General features: G+C 41.7%; 1 protein-coding gene across 4 annotated transcripts in view; it reads right to left on the minus strand.

Annotated features, from left to right (window-relative positions):
• Positions 1–15,212, minus strand: part of LOC137355500 (AP2-associated protein kinase 1-like) — a 103,840-nt gene that overhangs the window by 87,210 nt on the left and 1,418 nt on the right. The window contains exon 2 of one of the 4 annotated variants that reach the window (XM_068020711.1): positions 422–506. The exons of the other annotated variants lie outside the window; for them this stretch is intronic. Coding sequence (XP_067876812.1) covers positions 422–473 — 52 coding nt within the window. The 5' untranslated portion in view covers positions 474–506. The remainder of the gene's footprint in view (positions 1–421; positions 507–15,212) is intronic. 4 annotated transcript variants of the gene reach the window in all.

Genomic DNA, 15,212 nt, shown 5'->3' on the forward strand with positions numbered 1-15,212 from the left:
ACACTCCCCAGGGCCCTGCCATTCACTGTATATGTCCTGCCCTGGTTTAACTTCCCAAAATGCATTACTTCACACTTGTCTGCGTTAAATTCCATTTGCCACTCCCTTGCCCACTTTCCCAGTTTATCTATATCCTGTTGTAACCTTAGACAACCTTCTTCACTGTCCACTATACCACCAATTTTGGTGTCATCTGCAAACTTACTAATCATGCCCCTTACATTCACATCCAAGTCATTACTATATATGACAAACAACAGAGGGCCCAGCGCTGATCCCTGCGGCACACCACTGGTCACCGGCCTCCAATTTGAAAAAGAACCCTCCACTACCACCCTCTGCCTATCACCAAGCCAATTTTGTATCCAATTTGCTAGCTCTCCCTGGATCCCATGTGTTCGAACCTTCTGGACCAGCCTACCATGCGGGACCTTGTCAAAGGCCTTGCTGAAGTCCTTGTTGACAACGTCCATCGCCTTGCCCTCATCAATCCTCTTGGTCACCTCCTGGAAAAAGTCAATCAAATTTGTGAGACACGATTTCCCACGCACAAAGCTATGCTGCCTATCCCCAATCAGACCATGCCTTTCCAGATGCATATAAATCCCGTTTCTCAGAATCCTTTCCAATAACTTTCCCACCACTGATGTAAGGCTCACCGGCCTGTAGTTCCCTGGCTTATCCTTGCTGCCCTTCTTAAATAAAGGCACATTAGCTATCCTCCAGTTTTCCGGTACTTCACCCGTGGCTAACGATGATACAAATATCTCTGCCAGGGCCCCAGCAATCTCCTCCCTTGCTTCTCATAGCATCCTAGGATACACCTGGTCAGGCCCTGGGGATTTATCCACCTGAATGTGCTTCAATACCTGCAACACCACCTCCTTTGTAATGTTGATATACTCCAGGATATCGGTGTTCCCTCCCTTTAACTCACTAGCTTCCATGACCTTCTCCACAGCAAATACGGACGAGAAATCTTTATTTAAGACTTCGCACATTTCCCGTGGCTCCACACATAGATTGCCACACTGATCCTTAAGGGGACCTACTCTCTCCTTAGCTACCCTTTTACTCTTAATATACTTATAGAATCTTTTAGGATTCTCCTTTATCTTATCTGCCCCTTTTCGCCCTCCTAATTTCCTTCTTAACTGTAGTCCTACATCCCCTATACTCCGAGGGACTCGCTTGATCCCAGCTGCCTATACCTGACATATGCCTCCTTCTTTGTCCTGACCAGACGCTCAATATCCCTCGTCAACCAAGGTTCCCTAAACTTGCCAGCCTTGCCCTTCCATCTAACAGGAACATGCCGGCCCTGAACTCTTCCTATCTCACTTTTAAAAGCCTCCCACTTGCCAGCCGTCCCTTTACCTGTAAACAGCCTCTCCCATTCAACATTTGAGAGTTCCTGTCTGATGCCATCGAAATTAGCCTTCCCCCAATTTAGGATTTCAACCCGAGGACCAGTCCTAACCTTTTCCATAACTATCTTGAAGCTAATAGAGTTATGGTCACTGGTCCCAAAGTGCTTCGCCACTGACACATCAACCACCTGCCCATCCTCATTTCCTAAGAGGAGGTCGAGTGCAGCCCCTTCTCTAGTAGGGCCATCCACATACTGCTTCAGAAAACTATCCTGGACACACTTAACAAATTCTTCCCCATCTGATCCCTTAGTACTAAGGCAGTCCCAGTCAATATTAGGGAAGTTAAAATCACCTACAACAACCCTATAATTCCTACACCTATCCGTGATTTCCCTACATATATGCTCCTCCACTTCCCTCTGACTATTGGGGGGCCTATAGTATAACCCCAACAAAGTAATCACCCCTTTCTTATTTCTAAGTTTTACCCATATGGCCTCGCTGGACATTCCCCCCGGGATATCCTCTAAGTACTGCCGTGATGTCCTCCCTAATCAATAGTACAACTCCCCCTCCTCTCTTACTTCCACCTCTGTCACGCTGGAAGGATCGGTACCCCGGAACATTGAGCTGCCAGTCCTGCCCATCCCTCAACCACGTTTCCGTAATAGCTATAAATATCACAATCCCATGTACCGATCCATGCTCGGAGTTCATCTGCCTTACCTGTAAGGCTTCTTGCATTAAAGTAAATGCAGTTTAGCCTACCAGACCTTCCACGCTCCCTGTCCTGCCTATTGGACTTGCTTGCTTTAACTTCTACATTTGCCTCAACTATCTCATCTGAGAGACTACTACTTTGGGTCCCACCCCCCCACAAGACTAGTTTAAACCCTCCCGAGTAGTACGAGCAAACCTCCCCACAAGGATATTGGTCCCCCTCCAGTTTAGATGCAACCCGTCCTTCTTGTACAGGTCACCTCTGCACCAGAAGAGATCCCAATGATCCAAGTAGCTGAAGCCCTCCCGCCTACACCAGCTCTTCAGCCACGCATTCATTTGCCTAATCCTCCTATTCCTACCCTCACTAGCACGTGGCACAGGGAGTAATCCTGAGATCACAACCCTAGAGGTCCTGCTTTTTAACCTTCTGGCCAACTCCTTATATTCAGTTTGCAGGACCTTATCTCTCTTCCTGCCTATGTCATCAGTACCAAGATGGACCATGACCTCTGTCTGTTCACCCTCCCCTTTCAGAATGTCCTGCAGGCGCTCAGAGACATCCTTGACCCTAGCACCAGGGATGCAACATACCATCCTAGAGTCTCGTTTGTGGCCACAGTAACGCCTATCTGCACCCCTTACGATAGAATCCCCTATCACTATAGCTCTTCCAACCCTTTTCCTCCCCTGCTGTGCAGCAGAGCCCTCCGTGGTGCCACAAACTTGGCTGTTGCTGCTTTCCCCTGGGAGGTCATTCCCCCCCCCCCCCCACAACAGTATCCAAAGCGGTATATCTGTTTGAGAGGGGGATGGCCACAGGGAACTTCTGCACTACCTGCCTGCGCCTACTACTCCATCTGGTGGTCACCCATCTCTTTTCTGCCTGTGCAGCCATTACCTGCGGTGTGACCACCTCACTAAATGTGCTATCCATGACTTCCTCAGCATCACGGATGCTCCACAGTGAATCCACCTGCAACTCCAGCTCCGTAATGCGGGTAGCCAGTAGCTGCAGATGGATACACCTCCTGCACACATGGTCATCAGGGACACTGGAAGCATCCCCGATTTCCCACATAGCGCAGGAGGAGCAGATCACGTAGCTGAGCTCTCCTGCCATGACTTACCCTTAGGTTAGTTACTCCCTTAATTAAAAAATACTAATTATACTAGGGGCCTTGTTCTACCCACTTCAATCTAAAGTCCTTAAAAAAAAAACACTTTAGTAGTACTCGCCTTATCACCAGAGATTTTTTTTCGAACGAAATAAAACAACTTTCCCCTCTTTTTTTTTAAAGATATTTCAACAGCTGCTACTCACCAACCAATCACCTTGCAGCTCTCCTCGGACGTCACTGTTTGCCTTATTTTTCAACACTCCGGCGTGCTGGAAGAGGTTCGACTGCTGTCTGCTCCCAGAAGGAAGCTTGACTTTTATATTCTATACCTCTTTGATATAATCATGAATTCCATTCACGTTTATTTTAAATGGTCTTATCAACCATAGGGGTTGCCTTTAATGTCTTGTGAACCTGGTCCCCCCAAATCTCTATCATCCACAGGACCGAGTCAACTTTCAATCACAGCATAATTACTGTGGTTAGTTTCTTTTAAACCAAAATGAATCACAACAAATTTACGACACATTTTAGCTCATTCCATCATCCCTTTGCAACTTGCTTCATTTTTCTAATATTTAACGATCACCCCCCACCCCCCCCCCATTTTAGTATCATTTGCAAATTTCAACACCACTCCTGCGAGGCCTTGATCCAAATCAATGAAGAGTTAACAGAACTGGTCCAGAACTGAACTCTGTGGAACAACATTAACCCACTTCCAACCACTCTAAAAAAAAAAAAAAAAAAAACTGACCTTAATTTCTACTGTTTTCTCCCTTCTAACCAATTTTTAATCCAGTTTCTCTCAAATCCATAACCTCAATCTTTCCTAGTCATATCCCATCTGGCATCTTGTCGAAGAATTTCCTAAAGTCCACTCCATTTCCCCAGCTATTATATTTTATTTATTTATTTTTTTATTTAGAGATACAGCACGGAAACAGGCCCTTCAGCCCACCGAGTCTGTGCCGACCAACAACCACCCATTTATACTAACCCTACAGTAATCCCATATTCCCTACCACCTACCTACACTAGGGGCAATTTCTAATGACCAATTTACCTATCACCTGCAAGTCTTTGGCTATGGGAGGAAACCGGAGCACCCGGCGAAACCCCACGCGGTCACAGGGAGAACTTGCAAACTCCGCACAGGCAGTACCCAGAATTGAACCCGGGTCCCTGGAGCTGTGAGACTGCGGTGCTAACCACTGCGCCACTGTGTCGTTAACTCCTCAAAATAATTCTATAAAGGTTTGTCAAGCATGATCAACCCCTTTTGAAATCCATGCTTGATACTAATTATTTTCTATTTTTGTAGTTACATGATCAATTTATCCTTTAAAGATTAAAACTTACCCTATCACAGATGTTCAACTAACTGTTCTGAAATTTCCCAGATTACTTCCCTAAAAATGGATACGACATTGGGCACACTCCAGTCCTCCAGCTCACGTCCACACCCAACAGAGCCCAGAATAATAATTTCTAGGGCATCTGCAATTTGCTCCCTTTTCCCTCAAAATCCTAGAATCCTGCCAGGCCCTGACACATTGAGGGGAGCCCCAAGATGAGTGGGCTGGGGTCAGGTAAAAATGTTGAAATTCTCAAACCTGACCCATCTCCAAACTACCCATCATCAGTTTTAACAGAAGCGGGTCAGAGTGGGTGACCAACCCACTCTCAGGAGACAAGCTGGTCAATGAAATATTTTAAAAGGAGACTGCGTATCTCTACTTCATTTTTTTTGAACACGTGCAGGTCAGGATTCCGAATCACCCCCTGCAGCATTCAAATCCCACAAACCAACAACTGAATCAGACCAACTGAACCAAGCTTAAAATCATGGACAATGGCACAGAAATATTTTAGTCTTGAAATCCTTAGAGCTTGATCAGTTAGGGAAATGGCGTACGAAAATTCAAGAAATATAGGAGCCCATATAATTTCCCCTCCCCCTCAAATACCTGTTGTTTTAAAAAAAGACAATCTAATGCAAAAGACCAATAGAACTCTGTCGAAGTCAGCATCAATTCAACTGCATTCATAGAAAATATAGGGCAAACCTTAGTGCCATGCCATGGGTTGAGGGCCGGTGGGAGCTAATAAGCTGAGTAGAGCAAATGCCAAGACACTAATCTTCAAGTGTAACATTATACTAACTCATGTAACAATGTGAGCAAGCACCCACCAACACAGATTTCTGCAAATGCCATTAAAGCAAGTGTAGCTGGCAAACCAGTGTATCATTTTGGGAAATAATAAGAAATGGCAATTTAATACCTCTAAACTCATACCCACCCTATAAAAGATTGATCCTGTAGAAACAGGGAAATGGGGAATAGCAAATGTTATTTAGTGTCAAACCAGGTTTTTTTTTAAAAACACGCATGACGGCCTTTGGACCTTCTAAAAACTATCTAAACCTACCTGGAGTCAATGTAAATATTTATCTAGCATGGACATTGCCTCTAAACATTTAAAAAGGAACTAGCGAGCCCTCTCCGGAGCATTAAAAACTCCAGCGTGGCAATTTAAATGATTCCACCAGATTGAAAAGCAATCATCTCAGTCTCAAGTTAATGAGTACAGGTCTGCAAAGTAATGTCACAAATTGGCCGTTTCAAAGAAGCCAGAGAGATATCCAGTGGAGGAAATGGAAAATTTCAAGCTGGTGCAATAGGGAGCTCCACTTGTAAGGTTGTTGCTTGATGGCAACACTGGATATTTGGAGTGCCTCCATCCAATACTGCAGGCATCCCTCAAAAACTAACCAAAAAGGTATAATGGCTATTGGAGAATGTTAACAGTCATCAAATAGTGCTTGGCAATTTTTTTTTTTGTTTCCTCAAACACAAACGTGCATATAAAATTGTTGAAGTCCATCAACATGCTGCAAACGCACCACTCTGACATAACTGCATTGGCAGTTGTTCTGACTCGTTTCCCACCCCAGCCATGAAGCCCATGTCTTTTATTATTAGTACATTTGTCATTTGTAAAGTTTAAACAATGCAATGTTACACAATCACAATAAACCAGCATGTGTTGGATTATTGCAGCAACAAACTAGACAAAAGCAAATAACTTGCAGAGTCTACATTCTAAACTATTCAATTATCACAGAATTGAAGAGCTTTCAGTCATTAAAGAAAAAAATGCGTAATACATGCTATCAAGGTCATATTGAGGTAACTCAATCCAAATTGCATTTAACACAATTTAATTGCATTTATTTAAACCCAAGTATTGATTTAAAAGTTTACATGAATGCAAACAGGGAAAGAAAAGCATACATGCAGTTTAACTATACTCCGCTTTTTCCATAAGCAGCACAGAAGTACAGAAAAGGCATGATGACTGGCAATATTCAACCAAGGCTGCAACTTCATTTACTGTTTTCTCAGATGCAAGTGTATTTTCATAATCTAGCCCTCACTTCCTCTTGTCATTCGCTACGGGTGAGATTTATAGGAAAAGAAGAATGAGGAACTAGATCAAAAGCAAAAATACTGTGGATGCCAGGAATCTGAAATGAAAACAGAAAACGTTGGAAATACTCAGGAGGTCTGGCAGCATCTGTGGATAGAGAAAAACAGAGTTAACATTTAAGGTTGATGACCTTCCAGCAGAAGTAGTTTCCTGGGAAAATATGATCATGGTATGGGATCATCTGCACCCAACAAGGTCAAGGTTTCACTTTCTGATCCTCTAAACTCAGCTTATTTCCCTAGGCTAGTTCTCAACATACTAAATTTGTCTATAAAAGGAGCCAAGTACAGATAGGGTTATTGGGATGGCGGGATTGACGTACGAGGAGAGATTGAGTCGGTTAGGATTATATTCACTGGAGTTCAGAAGAGTGAGGGAAATCTCCTAGAAACCTATAAAATTCTAACAGGACTCGACAGGGTAGATGCAGGAAGGATGTTCCCAATGGTGGGGGAGTCCAGAACCAGGGGTCATAGTCCAAGGATACGGGGTAAACCTTTCAGGACTGAGATGAGGAGAAATTTCTTCACCCAGAGAGTGGTGAGCCTGTGGAATTCGCTACCACAGTAAGCAGTTGAGGCCAAAACATTGTATGTTTTCAAGAAGGAGTTAGAAATAGCTCTTGGGTTTAAAGGGATGAAAGGGTATGGGGCAAAAGCAGGAACAGGCTACTGAGTTGGATGATCAGCCATGATCATAATGAATGGCAGAGCAGGCTCGAAGGGCCGAATGGCCTACTCCTGCTCCTATTTTCTATGTTTCTATGTATTACTGGGGAGGCAGGAGCATAGTGGTAATGTCACTGGATTAGTAACCCAGATGCCTAGGCCAAGGCTCTAGGGACATGGGTTCGAATCCCACCACAGCAGATGGTGAAATTTGAATTCAATTCATAATCTGGAATTTTTTTTTTTAAAAGCTAGTCTAATGGTGACCAGGAAACCATTGTCCATTGTTGTAAAAACCCATCTGGTTCACTAATGTCCTTTAAGGACGGAAACCTGCCGTCCTTACCTAGTCTGGCCTACATGTGACTCCAGACCCACGACAGTGAGATTGACTCTTAAATGCCCGCTGAAGTGGCCTAGCGTGCCACTCGCTTGTCGAGGGAAATTAGGGATGGGCCACAAATGCTGGCCGTGCCAGCGATGCTCACATCCCATGAAAGAATAAAGAATGTATCCAGAAGTGCAAAAAGGAGAGTCAGATGCTTTGATGGAGTAACTCAAGTTGTTTCAAGGAGTCAAATGGACTTCCTAACTTGCAATGCCGTTTGATCTCTTAGTATGTAAGCAATGTTTCTATTCCAATCCATCACTGTCCAAAACATGTAGTGAGAACAAGACATTTGGTTGTACAAAACATCAAATGTGACATTCCCAATCGTCAAGAGTTTCCAGTGAGTAGCTGAACACAGTCCAGGACTGTTCTAGGTTTAATCACTTATTGTGCTGGAATAACTTCTACTGGTTGTCCAGCAATTCCTATTGCAGGTGTTACAAGCAGACTCAGTTTCAGCTATGGTTCCTGTCACGATGGAACAAGCCTACAACACAACACAACACCAAGAATCAAATCTGAACAATGGATATTTCAGTGAAATAGCAGCAGGTACCCACTGGCCCAAAACCAAGCAGAACTTCATGGGGAGAAAGAAAACTGGTAATTTATAAAATTATCACGCCAACATGCTTTGTTGAATGATAATTTTCTTTAAAAAATATAAATTCAGATCTCCAGTCAGTGGATTAAATAAATTTTAAAAAGGGAACAGATGAAAGATGACTTCGCTACCAGCTTCAGATGGCCAACTAATTTACAACAATGCATCCTACATTGCAAGGCCTGTGAGGTGGAGACGAAATGACTGCTCATCCCAGAAATAACCAAGACCCAGTAAGTTTAAGGGAACTTAAATACACTGCTATCTACCATGCTTGAATCACGGGGTGACTGACTTGTGACAAGCCCCCTCCCACCCAAACTGTGGTTTTAAGCTGGTGTTTCTCTGCAGCAGCAAGGAGGAGAAGCATCTGGACTCTAACGCATGCAGATCCAAGTGGACGTCCGTCCTCTCACTCTCTCTCCAATCCAGCTTGCAAGTTTTGAACCCTGCCTGCTGACTGACCACCTCTGCATACTCCAGTTACAATCAGAAACCCCTTTGGAGGAAATCATCTGCATCGTTGTCTCCAAGAGACCTACTGAAGCAATCATCTATCACTTCAAACTAAAAGTCTCTGGACCACTGAATTCAGCTAGAAGCCAGCCGAATCACTAAACTCTACAGACTGTATACCCCTTTTTTCCTACGGACTGACTTGACAAATCTACCCTTCCCCACTTTGTAACCTATTTGTGTGTGTGCATGTGAAAGTTGGCACGTAGTTTATTATTTTACTTAGTTCAGTTAAGTACAATAAATTTAACCTCTTTCTTTGTTAAACTCAAGAAAACCTGTCCGATTGGCTCTTGTTATGATCATAGCAAGTAAGTAGTCAAACACCTACTAAATTGGCCAGTTCATCCACTTTAAAAAAGAATTAAACCTGTTGCGGTCAAACAAGGAGAGGGAAAAGAGGGAAGCCCTTCGACCCCTCCTCATCTGATCGTAATATACCCCTCACCAGTTTAGGTCCCCCCCCTATAAAGTTGGTCTAGTCCTCACACCAATAGAGATCACCTCAATGACCTTGGACCAACCAGAGAAAGTATCTGGAGCCCATTGATCCTGGGAACTTACATTACTGAAGACCAAAATTATGGCCCCATTGTTTTCTGCCAGGAATTTCACCAGAGGGGCCAAGCTGTGAGAAACAAATACTGTAGGGTTTAAGACAAAAATAACTTCCAAGTATTTTTGTAGCAGTGTGCTTTCTGAATATATAATGAGAGTACTTTGATACCTTTTAGAGAACAAAGCTCAATTTTTTTTTTTACAATACATACCCAAAACAAAATACGCTGTCCTTATCTCTAACCTACAAACAGCAACTCATCTAGAATACTACAGCCCAAATCCTATTTAATAGGAAGATTTGCTCATTCACCAGCCCCACATTCTTGCAGGCTTTCACTAACTCCCCATTTGCAAGAGAGGATTTCAAGATCTTCACCCTCATTACTAAATACCTCGAGGCCTCCCTCCATCTTACTTGTTTAGCCTACTTCTTGGCTTCCACACTCCACTTTTTCAATTCAGGTCTAATGTGCAGCCCTTCCTTCTGATGATATTGTCTTCACCTATTATGGTGCTGCACTCCAGAATTCTCTTTCTAAGCCACTCCCTCTTACTACTTTTCTTCCCACATCTGACTGCTCACCTTCCATTACCACCTCCTCCCCTGCAGTTCCTGATACCTGATAGAAACAGAAGTAGGTCGTTTAGCCTCTTCAGCCTGCTCCACCATTCAATGAGATCAAAGGGGACCTGCGAACTAACTCGCATACCCACCTTAGCCAAAGGTATTAAGGGATATGGGGCAAACAAAAATCTATCAATTTCAGTTTCAAAATTAAGCGATCTAGCTTCAATTGCCTTTTGCGGAAGAGTTCCAAACTTCAACACACTTTGTGCGAAGAAGTGTTTCCTAATTTCATGCCTGAAAGGTCTGGCTCTAATTTCTAGACTATGCCCTCTAGTCCTAAACTCTCCAGCTAGCGGAGATAATTTCTCCCAATCAATTCTATCCGTTCCCCTTAATATCTTGAATAGTTCAATCAATCAAACTACCTCAATCTTCTAAATTCCAGGAAATACAACCTTAGTTTATTTAATTTCTCCTCATAGCTTAACCGTTAGAGTCCAGGTATCATTCTAGTAAATTTATACTGCCCTTCCTCAAAGGCCAATATATCCTTCCTAAAGTGTAGGACCCAGAACCAGTCTTAGTACTCGAGGTCTGGTCTAACTAGATCATTGCATAGCTGAAGCATGACTGCTACCCCTTTGTATTCTATTCCTCTAGATATAAACTTCCTTGAAGTATCTTGGGAAATTGTGTTATTTAAAAAGGGCCCTGTAATAGTGCAAGTTGTTGACTGTGGTTAGTTCACCTCTGAGCTCAGGGTTCCTGGTTCTACTCCAGGATTTGAACACATTATCTGGGCCTGGCAAGTTCAAGCTATTGTCTTCACGGGCCACATAGGTACATACCATGGAATGCTGGAGGCCACATAAAATTTACATCAATGCTCTCATTAGTTGTTGCTATAGTTCACACTTTAACAGAAACAATGATGCTTAAGCACTCAGAACAATCTTTTCCGATTCTCCAGGTGCACAAAATTCAGGAGAGCAAACCAGCAAAAACAAACATTGATAGGGACTGTTAGCCGAGGTTAATGGTTGGAGTACCAGATGTTGGGGCTATATAGGGCCTACAAGCCATTGTTTGGACGCCCTGATGTGGACTACCCACATTTTGATTGCAGTATTGAAGAGAGGCTGCATTGACTTTCAGAGGAAACATAAAACTAAGGCCCCAAATCTGTCTGATCTGCTGGACACTGAAGATCCCATAGCACTCTTTCAAGAGCAAAGAGTTTTCTCAGTACCCTGGATAATATTGTTGTACAACCAAAAACAAAACGGTCATGATTCATTTCATTATTGGTCATGATTCATTTCATTATTGTTCATGACATCTTTTTGTAAGCAAAATCACTATCTCACAGACTGCAGTTCAGAAGTATTTCACTGCCTGAAGCTCTTGATACTTCTGGAAAACATATTAAAGTGTTAAACATACAAAATAAAAAAAGCAAATGTGCAAATGCTAAAAATCTAAAATCTAATGAAGAATTCCCAGCCAAAACATCATAACCTGTCTTTTCATTTTATAGATGCTGACTGACCCACTGTGTACTTCCAGCATTTGTATTTGCTTTACAGGCACTATATAAATGCAAGTCTTATTATTTAACTGGCTGAACTCAAGTATGTATTCAATTAAGTTCCAAATCACACTAGAATAGACCATTAGTATCATATTATAGATTTTTCTTTTAGCTTCCTGGATAATTAAATCTCTCAGGATTGCGGATTCTCCCATCTGAAGAATTACTGTACTAATCCTGAGGGTGGAGTTTGAGGGTTCGATGTACATCAAAACACTGTAACCCAACAGGCGTGGCATAATGTGGTAAAATGTCTCCAGACTCACTCCCAAAAAGTGCAATAATGATGTTCTGTTCCAACACAATGATGTTCTGTTGTTTGTCTCTATAAGGAACACAACAAAATTCAAGCCTTGCTTAACATTTAGAGAGAAGCCTAATCACAATAACACAAGAAATAAGAGTAGATCATTCAGCCCATCGAGCCTGCTCTGCGATTCAAAATGATCGTGGCTGAGCTTAGCATTTAACTCCACTTTCCCGCCCACTCGCCACATCCCTTGATTCCCTGAGACACCAAAAATCCATCTATCCCAACCTCAAATGTATTCAACGATGGAGCATCCACAAGCCTCTGGGGTAGAGAATTTCAAAGATTCACAACCCTTTGAGTGAAGTTCTCCTCCTAAATGAACAGTCCCTTATCCTGAGACTGTGCCCCCATGTTTTAGATTCCCCGATCACCAGAAATAATCTGTGTCTACCCTATACAGCCCCTTTAGCATCTTATCTTATACAGTGAATCATCTGAAATATTTCCAAAACATTCCCAAAAAGAGAAAAAAAGTTATATGTCAGAATGTTTGTACATTAAAAGAAAAGTCAATGACAAGGTGCCATTGACTCCAAGAAATCAACCAAGTCATAGGACACCATTGTCCGCACAGCAGTCTTTTTTTATAGTTAGCTGTAAAATAGTTAGACATTTCAAAAGCACTGTTGGAGTAAATATACTCTGCCATATTGAAATTGTTACCAATAGCACTGGTTTGTTTTTTTTCTCTCTGTACGCATCTAGTGGAAGAACACTGATACTGGGAACAAAAAAACTTTTGGCATCCAGTTTTGCCATCAAGCATTGCTAAGGAGAGCATGACTTGCTACTTCTTAATCTGTCCAAACAGTTCCCTTTAACCCCAGCAAGCACATTAATGCACCACTCTGATTTGGTGCCCTCTCCCAACAGTAGGTACCTTTATGACTATTTAGCGACACTGGCAATCTAGTACCAATTGAGACCCAATCTTGTGTCTGACAGGAACTGATGAAATCAAAATTTCACAGCTTCAGGTCAAACTACAGTTTGAATCCAAACCAATTATGATTATATCACTATCTGGCAAATGGCCAAAATGTAAAAGGACCATTGCTGACCTGTACAGGTTAGCTGAGCACTTAGCCCACTTATTGGCGAGAGAGAGAGAGATGACAATGTTCACATTGTTGTTCGTAAATGTTATGAACGCTAGACTTGTAACATGATTATGTTCAAAATATTGTAATTTTTTAAAGTTTAAGATGGGAGTCTGGAAGGTTAGGTGACCTCTCATCCACTCTGCTAAAGGACAAGATAGAAATCTTGGGCTACCAGGACAACAGAGAACACAGATCAAAGACTTTTTTTGAAAAGAGACTGCAGGGCGAACACCTGAATAACAATGGGTCTCACCCTCCCAGACTTTCGCGTCGTAAACAAGGAGACAGTGATTCTGAAGACGCAAATGTACCAGTCAGCTGTTAACACTTGGGAATAATGGAAGGCCCAGGTGGCTCTGTGAAACCAGACTTCTGCACTTTGCACATTGGAAAAGGGACAATAAGCTACTAATGTTTGGTTCCAGATAAATTTAACAGATTTTCTGAAGATAGACAGGCTGTAAGAAGGGAACCCAATCAGTTGCAGCCTCAGAGCAGGCTGTAAGGAAGACAACCATTGGTAGCATTCTCAAAATGGAGAGGGGGGAATACCTGCTCTCAGAAGCCTGAGACGGTAAAAGACTGCAAAGACTTGAACCATTTTGAAAGTTGAAGCTTGCAGAGAAGACGACGACCAGCAGGATCACCAGGAATTGCCTTATTCACGGATGTCCAGGTCATAAGGGCTGAGAAGTGTGAAGAGGACATTGATTTTTGAAAAGGTCTGGGAGATCAACACATTGCAACTAGGAGCAGTTTGGGAATTTTAACCACAAAGGATTGCTATCAAAAAGGACAGTGTTACATACAAGTGTGGTGTGAGGTTTTCAAGTATTAAGAAAATAATGTTCTTTGTAATTTGGGGTATCAGCTACTTACAACGTACCATTTAGTTGATGGGGATTTCTTCTAGTTTAGCTGTAATAAAAAAGTGTTAAAACATGAAATCTTGTGTAATTCTTTAAATTGGTCAGGGAATTATATCTCGTATTTTTAACATTAATGATCTCAGATTATAACAGTAAGGAAATCTGATAAACCACATTTCAAGGTGGGTCTTAAGTTGCTCTAAAGATATTAAAGGCAGCATGGTAAGTTAAATTCAACAAAGATTGAAAACGTATTTAAGCTTGTTGCCTAATGATGTTTCAGCAAGTTTCATGTTGGAACAGGAGACTAAGCTTATTAAAAATTCTGGAACATTCATTAGCAGATAATGGGTACCATTCATTAATCTTTGCTGTCATGGTTAAATGAATGATCTTTTTTGGTTACTTGACAAAATCCACATTTCACACCTGCGAAATTAAATATCTATGTTGCACATCTGTGAATCCATGCTCTTGTCAGCAATGCAGCTATCATATCAGAATAATGAAAGTAATAAACACAAGAAAGACCCAAGCTGTTAAGAGCTGGGATCACATGTTTGAACAAGAAAATAAGTAAGTATGGACAAGCATGCCTAAAACCTTAACCTTAGAGTGGGTGGGTGAAAAAGGATGGATCGATTTCATTTATAATTTAAAATGTGCTTACCATAATTTGTAAAATTGTAGTACTAAATTACAAAAAATAAAAGCAAACAGAATTTTACAAAGTCACTAATAACACAAACATATGTTCCAGTTAAAAAAAAAAGTTGCTCACAAATTTCACAGTCTGTCGCAGGCTATCTTACAAATTCTTAACTAAGAAAACCATTGCCTTTTCAGAGCAAACAGCCTATATAAATCAGATAAACTGAAATGAAAGGTGTTTAACTTGAGAGTTTGGTCAATTTTTGGTGCACTTTCAACTGATGCAATCAAATGTCTGCTGGCACTTTTTACTGTGTTATTTTTATTTCGCAACATAAAAGGATGACCAACAAAACACTAAACAAATTAATAAAAATACTAAATTACTTGGAAACCAATAGTAAGGAAATGTTAAAGTTGAAAAGTCAACTTTGACCTGATACCAATTGACCCGCTGTGAATTTCAAGTTGTTAATTTCAGACCTGAAGCACTCACTTTACTTCATATTCCTACTTAGGTATGAGTTGTTCTCATTGAACTTACTGAGATTAGGCTTTCTCGACAAAATAGCAGTGTTGGCTTGACTATTACCAAACCCAACTTTACAAACGCAGGTGGTGGAAACCACAGGTGTTTCTTTTTAAAGAAGTGTTGCCCATTTCCTTGA

This window comes from Heterodontus francisci, chromosome 42, assembly GCF_036365525.1.
Source record: "Heterodontus francisci isolate sHetFra1 chromosome 42, sHetFra1.hap1, whole genome shotgun sequence".
In the NCBI taxonomy this organism is placed as follows: domain Eukaryota; kingdom Metazoa; phylum Chordata; class Chondrichthyes; order Heterodontiformes; family Heterodontidae; genus Heterodontus; species Heterodontus francisci.